Raw genomic sequence first — 17,976 nt, forward strand, 5'->3', positions numbered from 1 at the left:
GTCACATGTAGCCAATATTACCAATTACAACACCACTTCCACCACTACCACCACCACAACAAAATACTTCTGAACCTGTCACTGATGCTGTGTGCGAAAATGGATTTTCCCATTAAAATGACCATTTTTCCCCAATACAATAGTTGGAAATATAATAAATCAACACAAATGACATTTGTATTGTTTTCCTTTGTAAATGTACATCACATGGAGTATTTATCACCTCTGAGAAACCTACAAAGAGAATAACAATGATAGATATCCCATGTTGTTAAAGTAGAATGACGTCCATTTTTGGGAAATGGCCGCCAAAGCTGACCAAGGCAAAACCTCGAGTGGCTCCATATCCAGAATTGTTCACAATACATTAGTCAACATATGTACCAATTTTGGTGCTTTTATGAAAAGTCGAACAATTGGTTTGCTATGCTGCAGTACTACAAGGGGATGAATATCCATGGACTTTCCCACCGGTGGTACGTTGGTTGGTTCTATTTTATCCAAGCTAATATTTGGCCTTGCTCTGCCTGCTCTGTCCTTCTACTGCCTTCTCCTAGCCACCCCAGGTCGCACGTGCTCCACAAGAAACCCTCTCTAAGTTCAGGCAGCTTGATCACCTTCATCCATTCATCCCACTTGGTCTCCCAATTGTGGAATCATCTTCCTGTGTGTTTTCTGCCCTTCTCACTTAAGTTTTTAAAATTTCCTACCAATCAATTACCCCTTGCACATCCACAACCTCTGCGACATGCACTGATTCTTTCCTATCTTATTCTTCTCCGAGCCATTTATTACTCATTTGTTATTCTTCCTTTTTTTTTTTGTACGTCAATCCCCCTCTCCCCCTGATACCCTTTAGTGGTATGTAAACTTGCCGCCCTTTGTCATTTAGCTTCTCCATGAGCCTAGCTCGACCCTTGTTGGGAAAACTGTTCAAAATATAAATGGATTCTTATGATTATTATTATTATTTTGCTTTGCAGATAGCTACCTGGGGGTCTCTCCTGATTCATGAAGTTGCATACTTCACCATCTGTCTTCCTGGATTCCTTGCTCAGTTTATTCCTGCTATGCGCAAATACAAGATTCAACAAGTATGAATTTATTTTTACTTCTGCCCTGACTGGTTCGATGCAATTGATTTTTGTTCTTTTCATGAATATATATATTTTTTAAATTGAAATTTTGGGCATGTTTGTGCATATATCCAAGTCTGGTCATAAGTCCAACCTATCCTCACAATTGTGACTGGGTGTACCTATGTATTTGGTACTGATTAGCTTCTGGGTTTATGATGTTGTCGGTGATGTTTCAGGTCCTACAAATGCAAGACATCATTCGATGGCACCACTTGGCTCATCCCTTGCAAAGTTGCCGAAAGAGAGCTTAAAAGTCTCCTGAGCACAATTACAATTTGCATACACACAACGAAGCAAAGTTTTCCAATATGGTCCATCGTTGAGATTGCCAGGCAGGGCACTGAATTGAGTCGAGTTGTTGATATGCGAATAGATATAGTCATAGGAAAACTTGACAGATACCAGGTAACAGTAGCAGCTCTGCAAGAAACAAACTGGTTTGGCAACACATTTTGCCAAGTGGCCAAGAGCATTGTGCTGCAATAACTGGTCAACCAACATTTGACCCAGGGAAACAGATGAGGAGTAACCACAGAACACCAACAAACATTATATGAGATGCCATCAAATTATTCACGTTGTGATGAGAGAGAGACTTAGATGGACGTATCGCATTTTTTCTTGTATCCATAGTCGAGGCTCATGCAAGAGCTAGAATTGGTACACTGAATGGATCAGGACACAATGGGACAAAAGGAACAGTTGAGAAAGGGGGGAAACACCAACAGCAAAATTGAAGGACAAGATAGAGGCAGACTTGCACAAATAATGGGTGTGTGGAGGAATGTGGGGCAGGAGAGGATGCATGGGGATGGGCAAGATGGATACAAAAGGAAACTCCAAGCAGGGAAAACTGGAAATTTGAAAGGAGGAGGGATTGGGGTAGAGGAAGAGGGGGGGGGGGGTAGGATGGGTTAACGAGAGTAGAGAAGATCATGGTTTTGGATTGGGGACGATCTGAGATGGTGGTGAACAGCTGTCTTAAAGACCTGGAGAGAATAATAATATTGAAGAGAATGTGGAAGTTGCTTCCACACATGGGGAAAAAAAGGAACAAATGAGTGGAGGTGAGCAGTGATTCTGGATTTTGGTAGTTTAACCAGAAGGGGGTTGATGGTGGACTGTTTTTGTGTCCTGCAGAAACCTGGGGGAGAGAGGGGGGGCAAGCATGGAAAGAGCAGAGGGTGCAAGACCAGAGAGGAGGCGGTAGAAGACAGAAAGACCACAGACCTGTTGGCGATGGTGAAGTGATGGGTTATAGCTTCATTGTGGGAGACCTTGATGGCCTTGGTTTCCACAGCATCAACCTGATCAAGGTGTGAGGCAGGCGAGCCAGCCCAGAGGGGAGGGCAGTACTCCAGCAAGCTGCTGATTAAGGCTTTGTAGGTGGATAGGAGTTCAGGTGCACCGAGTAATGATTTACGAAGGAGGATGCCCAGTCAGCAGCTCTCTTTGGAGGCCAACTTTGAAATATGGTTTGCACAACAAAGATCATGGCTGATAGTGAGACTCAGGAGTGTTTGAATGACTGAACTTCCTCAAGAGAATTGTTAAGTAAGTAGATGGTGGGGGTGGGGGGGGGCTTGCCAGATGGTCCTTCCAGAAAGAGATTTCTCAGGATTGAGACATAGTCCAAGTGTTTGACCAGCTTGTGATTTTTTTTAAAGGTCTGAAGAGAGAGAAGTTGCTGCAGCCTTCCTGTCTGAAGATTGAGGGATGTCATGACAAAGGGTGGGAGTCATCAGCACATATATAAAGAGGATTTTCCATAGAGTCAGAGAGATCATTGTTGAAGATCAGGAATAGGACTGGGTCCAGAACACTATCTTGGGACACTCCAGCCTTGACAGGGAGACAAAATGAAAGGATTCCATTGAGAGCCACACGTTGACTATGAGAGTCGAGCAAGTCAGTAAGCCATGTACGGAGTTGGCCTTGGATGTCATAGGCAGAGAGTTTGGAGAGTAAGGCAGGATACCAGACTGCATCAAAAGCACGAGATATGTCCAGAGAGAAGACCTTGAACTCATGTCTGCATTGAGGGCCTCCATCCATTGTTGAGTGAGAAGACGCAGCATGTCCAAGATAGAGTTACCGAGTCCGAAACCAAATTGGTGATTTGAGATTAGGTTTTTGGAGAAAAGGAAGGATTGCATATCAATTGCGATGATGGATTCCATGACCTTGCTGATGATTGGAAGTAAGCTGATGCATATGTGGTTAAGGGGATCAGTTCTTGCTCCTTTTTAGCTCGCCTGTTCGAAGAACAGAGAGCTATAGCGATACCCCCGGCGTGAGCGTCAGCGTGAGCGTGAACATGAAAATGTTAATTTTTTTTGTTTTACGGAAAAACTCCTCGACAGATTTCGACGAAACTTGGTGGGGGGGGGTTAGGTATGGTCCAAGGATCATGCCATTCGATTTTGGACTTGGTCCCCCCCCCCCAAAATAGTTGAGAAAATTTTTTTTTGTTTTGCATTTCTACATGTTTTAAGTGATTTCCAACCCCCCCCCCCCCCCAAAGAAAAAAAAATGTTGGAGAAAAGAACTATAACTCTGTCAGCACTGTTGACATCATATTTAATGAATAAGATATAAGGTTCTCTTGAGTGACCCAGCAGTATTGGCGGCGGAGATTTTGCACTCTCCCGAGTGCTCCCCCTCTAGTTTCCTTTCTAATGTTTTTATCCACCACACTATTTTTTTATACGCCCGATATATGTATATATATATATATATATATATATGTATATATATATATATATATATGTATATATATATATATGTATATATATATATATGTATATATATATATATATGTATATATATGTATATATATATATGTATATGTATATGTATATGTATATATATGTATATGTATATATATATATATGTATATGTATATATATGTATATATGTATATGTATATATATATATATGTATATATATATGTATATGTATATATATGTATATATGTATATGTATATATATATGTATATGTATATGTATATATATATATATATATATATATATATATATCGGGGCGTATTATGTGATACTGGTCATCCGTCCGTCTGTCTGTCTGTCTGTCCATCCGTTCCTGTCCGCACTCTAACTCCCAAAGTTTTCAACTTTCACATTTCATATTTGGTACATAGGTACAGACTGTGGAGCCGTTGTGTCACGACATACCTTCGTGTTCGCTCGCCTGTTCGAAGAACAGAGAGCTATAGCGATACCCCCGGCGTGAGCGTGAGCGTGAAAATGTTAAATTTTTTGTATTACGGAAAAACTCCTCGACAGATTTCGACGAAACCTGGTGGGGGGGGGGTTAGGTATGGTCCAAGGATCATGCCATTAGATTTTGGATTTGGACCCCTCCCCAAAAAAATTGTTAGAGAATTTTTTTGCTTTCTTTTTTGCATTTCTACATGTTTTAAGTGATTTCCAACCCCCCCCCCTCCCCAAAAAAATGTTGGAGAAAAGAACTATAACTCTGTCAGCACTGTTGACATCATATTTAATGAATAAGATATAAGGTTCACTTGAGTGATCCAGCAGTATTGGCGGCGGAGGTTTTGCACTCTCCCGAGTGCTCCCCCTCTAGTTTCCTTTCTAATGTTTTTATCTACCACACTATTTTTTATACGCCCGATATATGTATGTATATATATATATATATATATATATATATATATATATATATATATATATATATATATATATATATACATATAATCAGGGCGTTTATGTGATACCGGTTGTCTGTCTGTCTGTCTGTCTGTCTGCCGTCTGTTCCTGTCTGCACTCTAACTCCCAAAGTTTTCAACTTTCACGTTTCATATTTGGTACATAGGTAGAGACTGTTTAGACGGTGTGTCGCGACATACGTTCGTCATCTAAAGTGGTTGCCATGGCAACCAGGATGCTGTGTTTCCATCAGTTCCTGTCCGTACTCTAACTCCCAAAGTTTTCAAATTTCACGTTTCATATTTGGTACATAGGTACAGACTGTGGAGACGGTGTGTAGTGACATACGTTCGTCATCTAAAGTGGTTGCCATGGCAACCAGGATGCTGTTATCCATGTAGTAGCACAATTCTGTATATACCTACTTGTTTGGGTGTATATTGTGCTCACTTGCGCTCTTGTTACTGATTACAATATACATATATTGCTTTATAATTATACTTCACTGCAATGCTTTATAAAAAATATTTATTATTAGACTCGTCTTTTAAAAATGATAAATGTATAAACAGGCAAGCATTGGGTGGCTTTGACACCAACTCTGGTGATGTGATGCAGTGATTTTGGCAGATTTCCAAGCAGATAGAAGATGACCTCGCACAAATGACAGGGTGAAACGGGCAGAGCACGATTTTAGGACACATGAGCTGATACCATCTGGTCCAGTTGCAGAGTCAGAGTTGAGGGTTGAAAGAACCTTTTCCACCTTTTCAGGTGCAAAAGACACAGAATCCAGGAGCAGTTGGGGAAGACAGGGAAGGATGGGTACTGAGAGTGAGGGGATGGGACACAAGATTTGGAAGCAAACACAGAATTGAGGCATTCGGCCTTCTCACAAATGGTGTCAACTGTGGTGCCATTTGAAGAGAGGAACTAAATGGAAGGGGAGCATACGTTGGAGACAGACTTATCAAGACACCACCAGGTTTTACAGGAGGGAGACAAGTTTTGAAATTCATTTTTGAGGTTGGACAGATGTTCTCTGACTCTCCTGAGAGTGGACATACACTTGTTGCAGACTTTTTGGAATGCACTGAGATAGCCTTCAGGTGGATTAGCCTTCCAGGAAGATAAGGCAAGTTGTTTTAGAGCAACTGCTTCACCACATAATGCAGTGTACCATGGGCAGGAATAAGGGTGGTATAATTGAAAACAAAATGGGATGAATCTGTGCATAAGAGAGAGTAGTGGAAGAATTTCTGTGGAAGAATTCCCTGGTTGAGTTAACATAAGGGGCAGTAGATATGGGAGACCAGTCCTGAAGAGAAGTGGCTACTTGCAGTCCCTGCCAATTTACCTGAGAGAATCGCCTGACTCGCCTGTATTGAAGCGGATCTCTGAGAATAGACAGAGAGACGTTTACTTTCACAAACATGTCATCAGATGAACCAATTGGAGCAGAGGAAGAGCAGGTGACATTTGTGTGAAAGTTAGTCATCACCAAGTCCAGAAGGGAGGATTTGCCATTTGGAGAAGTCTGGGTAGTGAAGTTTACAGATCGATTCAGTCCCATGGAGTCACAGAAGTCGTTTGTTGAAGTGCCATGGCTGGTGAGAGAGGTACCAACACCCAGCCAAGTTGCACCATGACAATTTAAATCACCACATTATAAGGAAGAGAGAGTTGGGATGAGATGAGTGGTTAAAAGTTTGTTCATGTTGTCTGTGAGAGAGATGTAAATGGAGTCGTCACTGTTCGGAGGACGGTGCAACACACAGATGAACAAGAGCTGGGAGTGGAGGGGAAGTCGCAGCCAGAGAATGAGAATGAGGATGATCAATGAGAGCTTTTTTTTGGGGGGGGGGTGAGGCACATGCATGGAGGTAATCAACACAAGTGTTAAAATCCTCCATTGGGGGTGGGGACGGGGGTAACATTGATGTGGAAAGGAAAAACGATACTGGGAAGGCATTCATGTTTCTAAATGAAGTGACTGTAATATCTGGTTCCAGAAAGATGATATCGACAAGAAAACCTGGCAACAATAATAATAAAAAAAAAAATCAGTGGCACTGGTTTGTCTTGGCTATTAGGCAAAGGGACTTCAACATGGGTCTGTAGGTGTAAAGTGATGAGCTGAGTAAAACACTGATTGTTTTGTCCATTCCATTTACATCACCAGCGGTCTCTTTCAATGGCATGTATGCACCAGAACGAGATAAGCATTGAAAGAAATGATCAGTGATTAGATCTGTAACTGAGACAGCACAGTCTGTGTTTGGCACCAAGTATTTCATTAACACTGGCTGCTGAAATAATTTGTTTACTTTCTTGTTTAGCCACCTAATACAATTTGAGTGACTAAAATTTGCAAGTCAGGAAAAACTTGTGACACAGAGAAAAGGACCTCACCACATGGCGGAAGTGCAGTATATCCATCCATCCATCCATCCATTGAGACCATACTCTGTGCAGAGCGTTGGTGTTGCCGAAGCAGTCTCCTTGCCTATTGGACACAATCCTGCAATGGTCGCCACTCTGACACAGGATACCAGCATGCTGGCACTCATTTTGCCGACCTCAGAAGGATGACAGGCAGGGTCAACCCCACCTGCTATTAATTCAACAGCTGAATGGGATTTGAACTCAGGGTCGTCGGATCCGAAGCCCACCACCCTAACCGTCAAGCCAACACCAGGCAAGAAGTGCAGTCTATTTGTCTTTATTTTCAGTTGCAACAATAAAGAAAACCTGTGTAGTCCAGAAGTACAACCAAACAAAACGTAATACAAAATGTTCACAATCCGATACTTCACAAAAGTATTGATTGAATAAAATGCTGACAAAATCTTGGAAGTATTGTTACGAATTGGGAAGTTTACTGCACTCAACATACAGGTCCTATAGCTCAGTTATATCGATAAGTAAATGTGGATAGATAGCTCCCTTTTCCCTTGTCTAATGAGAATTAAATGTACGTGCGCTGTGTGTTATTTTAATAGTTAGGATTTTTACACCCCTTATAATAACAACAATACGCCTTCACCTCGCTTCCTCACACCGACGCCATTGTCTATGTGCATTCGACCACATACGTGGGCAGAGTTTCCTCGGCCACCAGAGCTCCGACTCCGCCGCAGAGAGATGGAATGTTCCCCCTGACCAATGAGAGGCGAGACGTCTCAGACGGCGAACTTTCCCACAGCCTCTCGACCAATGGGAGGCATGAGACATCTCAGACATCGACTTTCTCACGAACCCTCGACCAATGGGAGGCGAGACGTCTCAGACGGCGATCCTCCCAACGACACCCCAGCCCGCAGGAGAAATGCAATATAAGAAACGCCAGGGCCTTGGAAAGAGCGTCAGGGTTGGGCGATCGGGTTCGAGGTTCCGGAGATCGACTCGTCTGGTCTGGTCAGGGTTGGGCGATCGGGTTTGAGGTGCCGGAGATCGACTCGTCTGGTCAGGGTTTGGCGATCGGGTTTGAGGTACCGGAGATCGAATCGTCTGGTCTGGTCTGGTTAGGGTTGGACGATCGGGTTCGAGGTGCCGGAGATCGACTCGTTTGGTCCGGTCATCTTGGCAGTGCTCGGGTCGTCCCTCGTCTCGTCCACCTGGTGTCCGGCACTTTTCCTCCATCCCTGGTGCTTGGAGCGGCATCGTGTTGCGGGTTCGAGTCCTGCCGAGCCAGATCATCGAAGACCACACGAGGTGGACAGGTCCAAGCGCAGGCTCTGGTCTCCAGCTCCCTGTCCTCGAGCTGGAGGCCTTCAATAAAGACTATTGGGGTCTGTTTCTGTGTGTGTGTCTGTGTGTGGGCCCGTCTTGAAGTAGCAACTGTTAAGTGTCTTGTACATGATTTGCATTTCATTCCTTGTAGTCAGATAACTCTGCCCTTTACGTGTTCCCCTCCCACACTATTATAAATAAATATCCATTTGTTGAATGAATCAGCTTGTTTTTGTGTTTCTTTTATTGGGTTAACATGGTGCGTGTTGGAGAATTAGCCAGGCGGTTGCCACTGTAATGGGATATTTGGACCGACGGGACTTTGGTAACCGTCCGCTCGGGTTACGCACGGTTCGAGTACGCTAGCAGCTCGTTCCGTATGGGTGCCATCGAGGGTGAATTTCCCCGGTAGTTGGACATCGTGGGTATTTAGGTAAATTTAAATTGGCAATTGACCCTACCTCGCGTGGTCGACCTATAAGCGAACTTTGGTCCGATAAGGGAGTTATCCGGGGTGACGACCTATAAATTCCAGGTGATCGGTGGAGCCGACTCCACTGCTCCATCTGGTGGTCGTGCTCGTCGCCGATACCTGGCCCGGCAACAGTATGACATCAAGTAGATGCCATATTAATAAACAGTAAATTAGGTTCACTAATTAATCAAAACTGCACACGAATAGCATCTTGTGACAAAAACAGGAGAAACACAAGACATAATCACCACATAACTCCTTTGTAACACCATAATTGTCACTCTCCCCGGCTGTCAAGCCTGGAGGACAAGGCCCCAGATGTGACCTCCTCCAAGCAAATGCATCACACAGCACAGCCACAAGTCTGCACCAAGGGAATACAAAAATAATGGCAGACACCACTACATACCACAATGTCAAATCAAGAAAGATTCTAACAATTACAATCCTACCGAAAACTCAGGTTGTGAGATCTGCTCTGTTCCGTCCTGCTCTCTGAAGATATTCATGGTACGAATGTCCGATCACATTCTCACACCAGAACCCTTAATCCTCTCTTGTGGATTTTTCCATTCCAATTTGTGGAGGGGGATTGACTGGTCCACGTTGAGGGAAAACAAACTGGAACTACCATTGACTCAATGTGGTGGTAAAACTGCTCTGTCTCACTTTGTATACAAATTATATTCATACTAGCTGGAACCCGTGAAGTAGATTCCAATATCACTCTCCTACCTGGCATTTCTGATGACGTTTGCATAATTTGTGATTATCAAGCAGTTATTGTACAATTGGCTAACGAGACATTTTGTTTGTAAATGGCTGCCAGGCAGTCAAACATGATGAAAATGCTCAGTGAAATATCTTGAAGTTCATGGTCTAATACTGAGTGAAAAGTTTGTTTGGAGTCTAATTGTCAGGAAGAAAAAAATTTAACTCATGGTAAAAGATTAGACCTTGGTGTTACATGGACCACCCTTGGGTCAATGAATAAATGCATAGTTTTTGTTGTTATTATTATTATTCTTTAATGCCCTCCCTTCCTTTTCATATATATATATATATATATATATATATATGTATGTATATTTTCATTGCTGTATCCCACTTTACAATCTTCATTCTTCCACCCCTCCCCCCATTTTGTACCTTTATTCTGTCAGTCGAAGACAGAGACTTGGCAAGGCCAGTGGCGTTGTTTACAGCTTCTGTTATTCAGTCACTTCTTTGTGCAACTCCCCATGATTGCCTGCACCTTCCACTGTGCGGAGTTCCTGGGCCTGAACTACAGCTGGGAGACCATGCCCAATTGGTACTGTATACTAAATATTACATTGCAGAAAATTACACCACACCGAACTACTATATGTAGTAAACCCTTAAATATCACGGGGGTTATGTTCCTGGAAAATGCTACAATATTCAAAACTACGATAGTTAAAACCAAGGGGCTATGAGAAAAGGGAGTTAGGTTCCTGGACTTCGAGAAAATGTCGAGGAAGGTTGGCGGCAGCCAGAAATAAACGCATCACAATTGAAATAAACATGAAACATAAATATATCGGCTTTATGATTAAGTCTCCTGCTGTATTGAAGGAGATTAAACATTCAAAAGCAGATTAAACGTCTAAAGCGACCACCATTCCTCCTCAATTAATCTCTTTAACCGTTTCCCTTTGTAATCTTTCGATGTGTTTCTTTTATAAATCGTTCTGCAGCTCCGTAAACCAGTGAATGAATAAAATAAAATCACTTTTTTTCCATCGTTTAAATGCTTCGGCACCATTATTAACAGTGCGTGAGAAACCTCAAAAAGCTTGTGGTTCGAGTTAACCGTCACAACTCTGCTCAAAAACTGTGATTGGTAAAAATTAAGCCCCGTGATAACTAGATCGATGCATAAAGGGTTTGCCCATGATTGGACAAAATTGCCATATTCAAATTCATGATATTTAATTGTATCTTTGATCATTCCTCTTTAAAATGAAAAATGAAAATAATTTATTTATACTCTAAAATAATTAATGTAATTAATAATTTGTTTGTTTACTCAAATGATTTATATAATTGATAATTTGTTATCAAAATTATTTAGTTTTATGCTAAAATTGCACCCCACATTTCTTTGAAATGCTGACAAATTAGAGTTTTTACCTGTTTGCCGCATGTTAGTGAATGAAGCAATCTTTTTTAATGCAACTGAATGTGTTGTCATTTGTGTAAAAGTTGATGTACACATGGCCTGTCCATTCTCATTAAAATATTTGAACTGTTAAAAAACTAGTTCGAATTGCGAACATACCCCGTGGGAGTTCATTCGTACAACTCTCAGGTGAGCGATTGCACGGATGACAGATAGTTTTGAAATTTGGTAAGATTTTCATCGCATCAGTAAAAGAAACCAGAACACCTCACAAGAGTGAGGCTAGTTTCATATCATCATTTGCGATTTAATTTTGCGTTGGGCATTGCCCAGCGCATTTACTATATATATATATATATATATATATATATATATATATATATATATATATATATATATATATATATATATATATATATATATATATATATATATATATATATATATATATATATCTAATAACAATTTTAAGAAAATGGGCTGAAAGGGCCGTTTTTCGGCCCAAAGGGCCAGAATCGCACTTTGGGTTCAGTTATTGCCTGGGGATGGTCTCTAGAATATACCTGTCAAGTTTGGTTCAGTTCCGTCCACTAATAACCGAGAAATAACAATTTTAAGAAAATAGGCCAAGAATGGCCGATCCTCGGCCCGAAGGGCCGCAATCGCACTTTGGGCTGAGTTAATGCCTGCGCATATGTGTCTAGTATATGCCTGTCAATTTTCATCGAATTCTGTTCATGAATAATGGAGAAATAGACGTTCAAATGAACTGTACACAAGAAAAGAGAGAACGTGAGCGGCGCTTAGACCCCGTGGGGTGTAAGACCCCATGGGGTAAAAAATAGAAAAAAAATTCAGATTTAGCCTCGAAGTGCCATAATGTGTTGTCTTAAAAATTTCTGGATGGTGACTCGATGGTTATTAATGCATTCACGTGATTTGTGGGAAGACGGGTGAACGATTTGAAATGCACTTGAACATTGACCACAATATTAATGAGAATTTGGTAAATGTGTTCTGCCTCGAAAGATGTTTGAACTGTGTTGTTATGAATCAAAAGGTTTGTTCAACTCCAGCACAGGAAATGCGTTTAAACATTGTCTTCTGGCAAGTAGAAATCACTATTCCTACTGTTTGGAATGCATACTAAGAGTTGGAAGGTCTTCTATCTCTCCCTTAACTGTTCCTAAGGTTGTCGTGGAAAAAGGTTTTATTTATTAACAACAGATGTTCACTGTTAGCTGCACTTACCCTTTGTTAAGGCATAAGTCACATTTGGCACGGCGGCCATAGGGTCTACAAAATCTACGGCGACTAGCAATTATAGGGTGGCCACAGTATTTCCACGGTCACACAATGTAGCAGTCACACAAGTTTTTATTTTTTGGGGAGCCGCACGGTGTATTTAGAAATTGTGGAGACAGAAAACGTGGGGGTGCCGTACGGTCTTTGAGTTGATGTCACACGGTGACCTTAGGGCGTCCCTGTGGCGGCCATATAATTTTCAAGGTATCCGCAAGGTAGCCTCAAGGTGCCCGCAAGGCGACTGCAGGGGGGCCCTAAGGCGAACATGCGGCCAGACGGACGGTAACGAGTGGGTATATATATATCAGTTCTTTTTTTACTGAAATAAAAAATATAACAGTTCGGAATATACTTCTTCTTCTTCTTCTTTTGGCTGCTCCCATTAGGGGTCGCCACAGCGGATCATCCGCATGATCCGCATAGTGATTTGGCACATTTTTTTTTTTAAAGGAAAATTTGAATAATTTTTCTTACACATGATTACCATGTCCCATTCCTGAAGGAGAAAAGATTTCCATTATTCAAGTTCAATCAATGGAATCACTAGCAATTATAGGGTGGCCACAGTATTTCCACAGTAACGAGTGGGTATATATATCAGTTCTTTTTTTACTGAAATAAAAAATATAACAGTTCGGAATATACTTCTTCTTCTTCTTCTTTCGGCTGCTCCCATTAGGGGTCGCCACAGCGGATGATCCGCATAGTGATTTGGCACATGTTTTACGCCGGATGCCCTTCCTGACGCAACCCTGGTCGCCTCATACGACACACAGGGATATTCATACAGACCTCATACGACACTAGCAATTATAGGGTGGCCACAGTATTTCCACGGTCACACAATGTAGCAGTCACACAAGTTTTTATTTTTTGGGGAGCCGCACGGTGTATTTAGAAATTGTGGAGACAGAAAACGTGGGGGTGCCGTACGGTCTTTGAGTTGATGTCACACGGTGACCTTAGGGCGTCCCTGTGGCGGCCATATAATTTTCAAGGTATCCGCAAGGTAGCCTCAAGGTGCACGCAAGGCGACCGTAGGGGGGCCCTAAGGCGAACATGCGGCCAGACGGACGGTAATGAGTGGGTATATATATATATCAGTTCTTTTTTTACTGAAATAAAAAATATAACAGTTCGGAATATACCAGGATATATAACTAAATATACTTTAACTATAATATATATATATATATATATATATATATATATATATAAAATATGTATACATATATGTATATATATATATATATATATATATATATATATATATATATATATATATATATATATATATATATAAAATATGTATACATATATGTATATGTATACATATATGTATATATATATATATGTATGTATATATATATATATATATATATATATATATGTATATATATATATATATATATATATATATATATATATATATATATATATATATATATATATATATATATATATATATATATAAACCAAGTCGAAAACACCAGGGGGGGTTGACTCAGCCTGCCATCCTTCCGAGCTCGGCGAAATGAGCACCAGTTGTACTGGCCCCGGTGTATGCCCCGGTTAGAATAGGTGTACCATATCCCTGTGTGTCGTAAGAGGCGACCAGGGCTGCGTCAGGAAGGGCATCCGGCGTAAAAACCTATGCCAAATCATTATGCGGGCAACAAAACGAATTTCCATATCGCATCGGTGGAGGCCCGGGTTACTGACCGCCACCGGTACCGGTGGTCAGCAGGGTACCAGTGGAAATTGTGCTACTGCTGGGCGAAGGAGGAGAAGGAGACGGGGAAGGCGTAGTCCGGAGGCAGTGGGAGAGGGGGAAGGGTAGAAGTGTGGGAGGTGAGAGTTGGAACTCTGACTGTTGGGACGATGACTGGCAAAGGGCGAGAGTTGGCTGATATGATGGAGAGAAGAAAGGTGGACATACTGTGTGTACAAGAGACCAAGTGGATGGGGAGTAAGGCGAGGAGCATTGGAGGTGGTTTCAAACTGTTCTACCATGGTGTGGATGGGAGGAGAAATGGTGTCGGGATAATCCTGAAGGAAGATCATGTCAAGAGGGTATTGGAGGTGAGGAGGGTGTCTGACCGAGTGATGAGTGTGAAGTTGGAAATTGAAGGGGTGATGATGAATGTCATCAGTGCATATGCCCCACATATGGGGTGTGAGATGGAATATAAAGAAGATTTCTGGAGTGAGTTAGATGAAGTGGTGGAGAGTGTATCCAAGGATGAAAGAGTGGTGATTGGAGCAGATTTCAATGGACATGTTGGGAAGGGAATAAAGAGGATGAGGAGGTGATGGGGGAGGCACGGTCTCAACAAGAGAAATGTGGAAGGGCAAATGGTGGTAGAGTTTGCAAAAGAATGGAAATGGCAGTGGTAAACACGTATTTCAAGAAGAAGGAGGAACACAGGGTGACATACAAGAGTGGAGGAAAGTGCACACAGGTGGATTACATCTTGGTAGGAGATGCAACCTGAAAGAGATTAGTGACTGTAAGGTTGTGGCAGGGGAGAGTGTAGCCTCGACAGCATCGATTGGTGGTCTGTAGGATGACTTTAGAGGTGAGGTTGAGGAAGAGAGTGAGGGCTGAACCAAGGACCAGATGGTGGAAGCTGAAGGAGGAAGACTGTTGCGTGAAATTTAGGGAGGAGGTGAGACAGGCGTTGGATGGTGGTAAAGATGGGTGGGATGATTGGGCAACGACAGCAGAAGTTGTGAGGGAGATAGCTAGGAAGGTACTTGGTGTGACATCTGGACAGAGGAAGGAAGATAAGGAGACTTGGTGGTGGAATGAGGAAGCACAGGAAAGTATAAGGAAGAAGGGGTTGGCTAAAAAGAAGTGGGATAGTCAGAGAGATGAAGAAAGTCTGGCAGGAGTACAAGGAGTGGCGTCGAAAAGCAAAAAAGAGAGGTGGCTAAGGCCAAGGAAAAGGCATATGACGAGCTGTATGAGAAGTTGGATACAAAAGAAGGGGAAAAGGATTTGTACCGATTGGCAAGACAGAGGGACCGAGCTGGGAAGGATGTGCTGCAGGTTCGGGTGATAAAGGACGCAAATGGGAATGTGCTGACGAGCGAGGAGAGTGTGTTGAGAAGGTGGATGGAGTACTTTGAGGAGCTGATGAATGAAGAAAATGAGAGAGAGAGAAGGTTGGAAGAGGTGGAGATAGTGAATCTGGAAGTGGCGTGGATCAGTAAGGATGAAGTCAGCACTGCTATGAAGAAGATGAAAAGTGGAAAGGCGGTTGGCCCAGATGGAATACCAGTGGAGGCATGGAAGTGCTTAGAGAGATGGCAGTGGGGTTGTTAACCAGATTGTTTAATAAAGTCTTGGAAAGTGAGAGGAAGGCGGAGGAGTGGAGATTAAGTGTACTGATTCCGATTTTCAAGAATAAGGGTGATGTGCAGAGCTGTGGAAATTACAGAGGGATAAGGTTGTTAAGCCACACCATGAAGTTGTGGGAAAGAGTAGTGGAAGCTCGGTTGAGAGGAGAGGTGACGATCTGTGAGCAGCAATATGGGTTTATGCCAGGAAAGAGCACCACTGATGCGATGTTTGCTTTGAGAATGTTGATGGAGAAGCATAGGGAAGGCCAGAAAGAGTTACATTGTGTGTTTGTGGATTTAGAGAAAGCTTATGATAGGGTGCCAAGAGAGGAGTTGTGGCTGTGTATGAGGAAGTCGGGAGTGGTGGAGAAGTATGTGAGGATCGTGCAGGATATGTATGAGGACAGTGTGACAGCGGGGAGGTGTGCGGTAGGGAATGACGGACCGGTTTAAGGTTAAAGTGGGATTGCACCAAGGATCGACTCTGAGCCCTTTCCTGTTTGCAATGGTGATGGACAGGTTGACGGACGAGATCAGACTGGAGTTCTCCATGGACCATGATGTTCGCGGATGACATCATGATCTGTAGGAGAGTAGGGAGCAGGCTGAATCGAGCCTTGAGAGGTGGAGGCACGCACTGGAGAGAAGGGGAATGTTAGTCAGTAGGAGAAAGACGGAGTACATGTGCGTAAATGAGAGGGAGGGTGGTGGTATGGTGCGGTTGCAAGGAGTTGAGGTGGGGAAGGTGGATTGGTTTAAATACTTGGGATCAACTGTCCAAAGTAACGGAGAGTGTGGGAGAGAAGTGAAAAGAGAGTGCAGGCAGGATGGAGTGGGTGGAGAAGAGTTGCAGGAGTGATTTGTGACAGAAGGGTAGCTGCAAGAGTGAAGGGGAAAGTATACAAGACGGTAGTGAGACCAGCTATGTTGTATGGTTTGGAGGCGGTGGCGCTAACAAAAAGACAGGAAGCAGAGCTGGAGGTGGCAGAGTTAAAGATGCTGCGATTCTCGTTGGGAGTGACGAGGATGGATAGGATAAGAAATGAGTGTATTAGAGGGACAGTGCAGGTAGGACGGTTTGGAGACAAAGTGAGAGAGGCGAGATTGCGATGGTTTGGACATGTGCACAGGAGGGAAACGGAGTATATCGGGAGAAGGATGTTGAAGATGGAGCCGCCAGGCAGGAGGAGAAGAGGAAGGCCAAAGAAGAGGTTCATGGATGCGGTGAGGGCGGACATGCGGGTGGTTGGAGTGTCAATGGAAGATGTGGAGGATAGAGCAAAATGGAGACAGTTGGTCCGCTGTGGCGACCCCTAGCGGGAGCAAGCCGAAAGAGGAAGAAGAAAGAATATATATATATATAAAACTGAATATACCAGTTCGGAGTATAGGCAAACACCTCTCTTGCGGTAGCACACGGTGGACGCACGGTCGACGCAGACTGCCACGGAGGCCGTACGTAGGACGCACGGTGGGCATAGGGGAACCGTGCGTCGACCCTGCATTGCCCGTAGGTAGTCACACAGACCGCAAGGCCACCGTACGTTGAACACAGGGACGCCTTAGGACTACCCTATGGTGACCGTGGAAATAGTGCGGCTGCCGTAATTTTTTGGGGGTTGGCAAAATTCATTTTTCATTGATAAGATCCTACAGCAGCCGCACGAATAACGCAAGCCCACCGTATGCCCTACATACGGTTGACGTGGAACACATCTACGTCACAGCTTGGCTTGTCGAATTGCTACGGCCAACGTAGAAATGAAAAAAGTTATAATTCCACGGCAACCCCTACGGCCTGTAAAAGATAGCCATACGGCGTAGCCACCCTGAGGCCACCTCAGAAACTCTGCGGCCGCCGCATGTTTCTGTCAATTCAGGGGGGGGGGGGTATGGCTGCCGTATCCTAGCCGGAGAGCAAATGTGACTTAGGCTTAAGATATTCAATTGGTTACGTATCATTCCGCTCGGCTGTTGAATTGATACCAGGTGGGGTTAACTCGGCCTGTCATCCTTCTGAGGTCGGCAAAATGAGTACCATCTTGCAAGTATATTGTGTCGGAGTGGTGACCCGTCCAGTATTGTGCCCAATAGCCAAGGAGACTGCTAAGGCAGCACCAATGCCTTGCATGGAGTATGGTCTCAAA

At 43.1% G+C, this 17,976-nt stretch overlaps 1 protein-coding gene across 1 annotated transcript in view; it reads left to right on the forward strand.

Moving 5' to 3' along the window:
- The window catches only part of MSMO1 (methylsterol monooxygenase 1), a 63,924-nt gene that overhangs the window by 23,749 nt on the left and 22,199 nt on the right, over positions 1-17,976 (forward strand). The window contains exons 4-5 of the mRNA XM_085853419.1: positions 984-1,094; positions 10,200-10,348. Coding sequence (XP_085709545.1) covers positions 984-1,094; positions 10,200-10,348 — 260 coding nt within the window. The remainder of the gene's footprint in view (positions 1-983; positions 1,095-10,199; positions 10,349-17,976) is intronic.

Source organism: Eptatretus burgeri, chromosome 2, assembly GCF_056783735.1.
Source record: "Eptatretus burgeri isolate ZD-2024b chromosome 2, Ebu_testis_v1, whole genome shotgun sequence".
In the NCBI taxonomy this organism is placed as follows: Eukaryota; Metazoa; Chordata; class Myxini; order Myxiniformes; family Myxinidae; genus Eptatretus; species Eptatretus burgeri.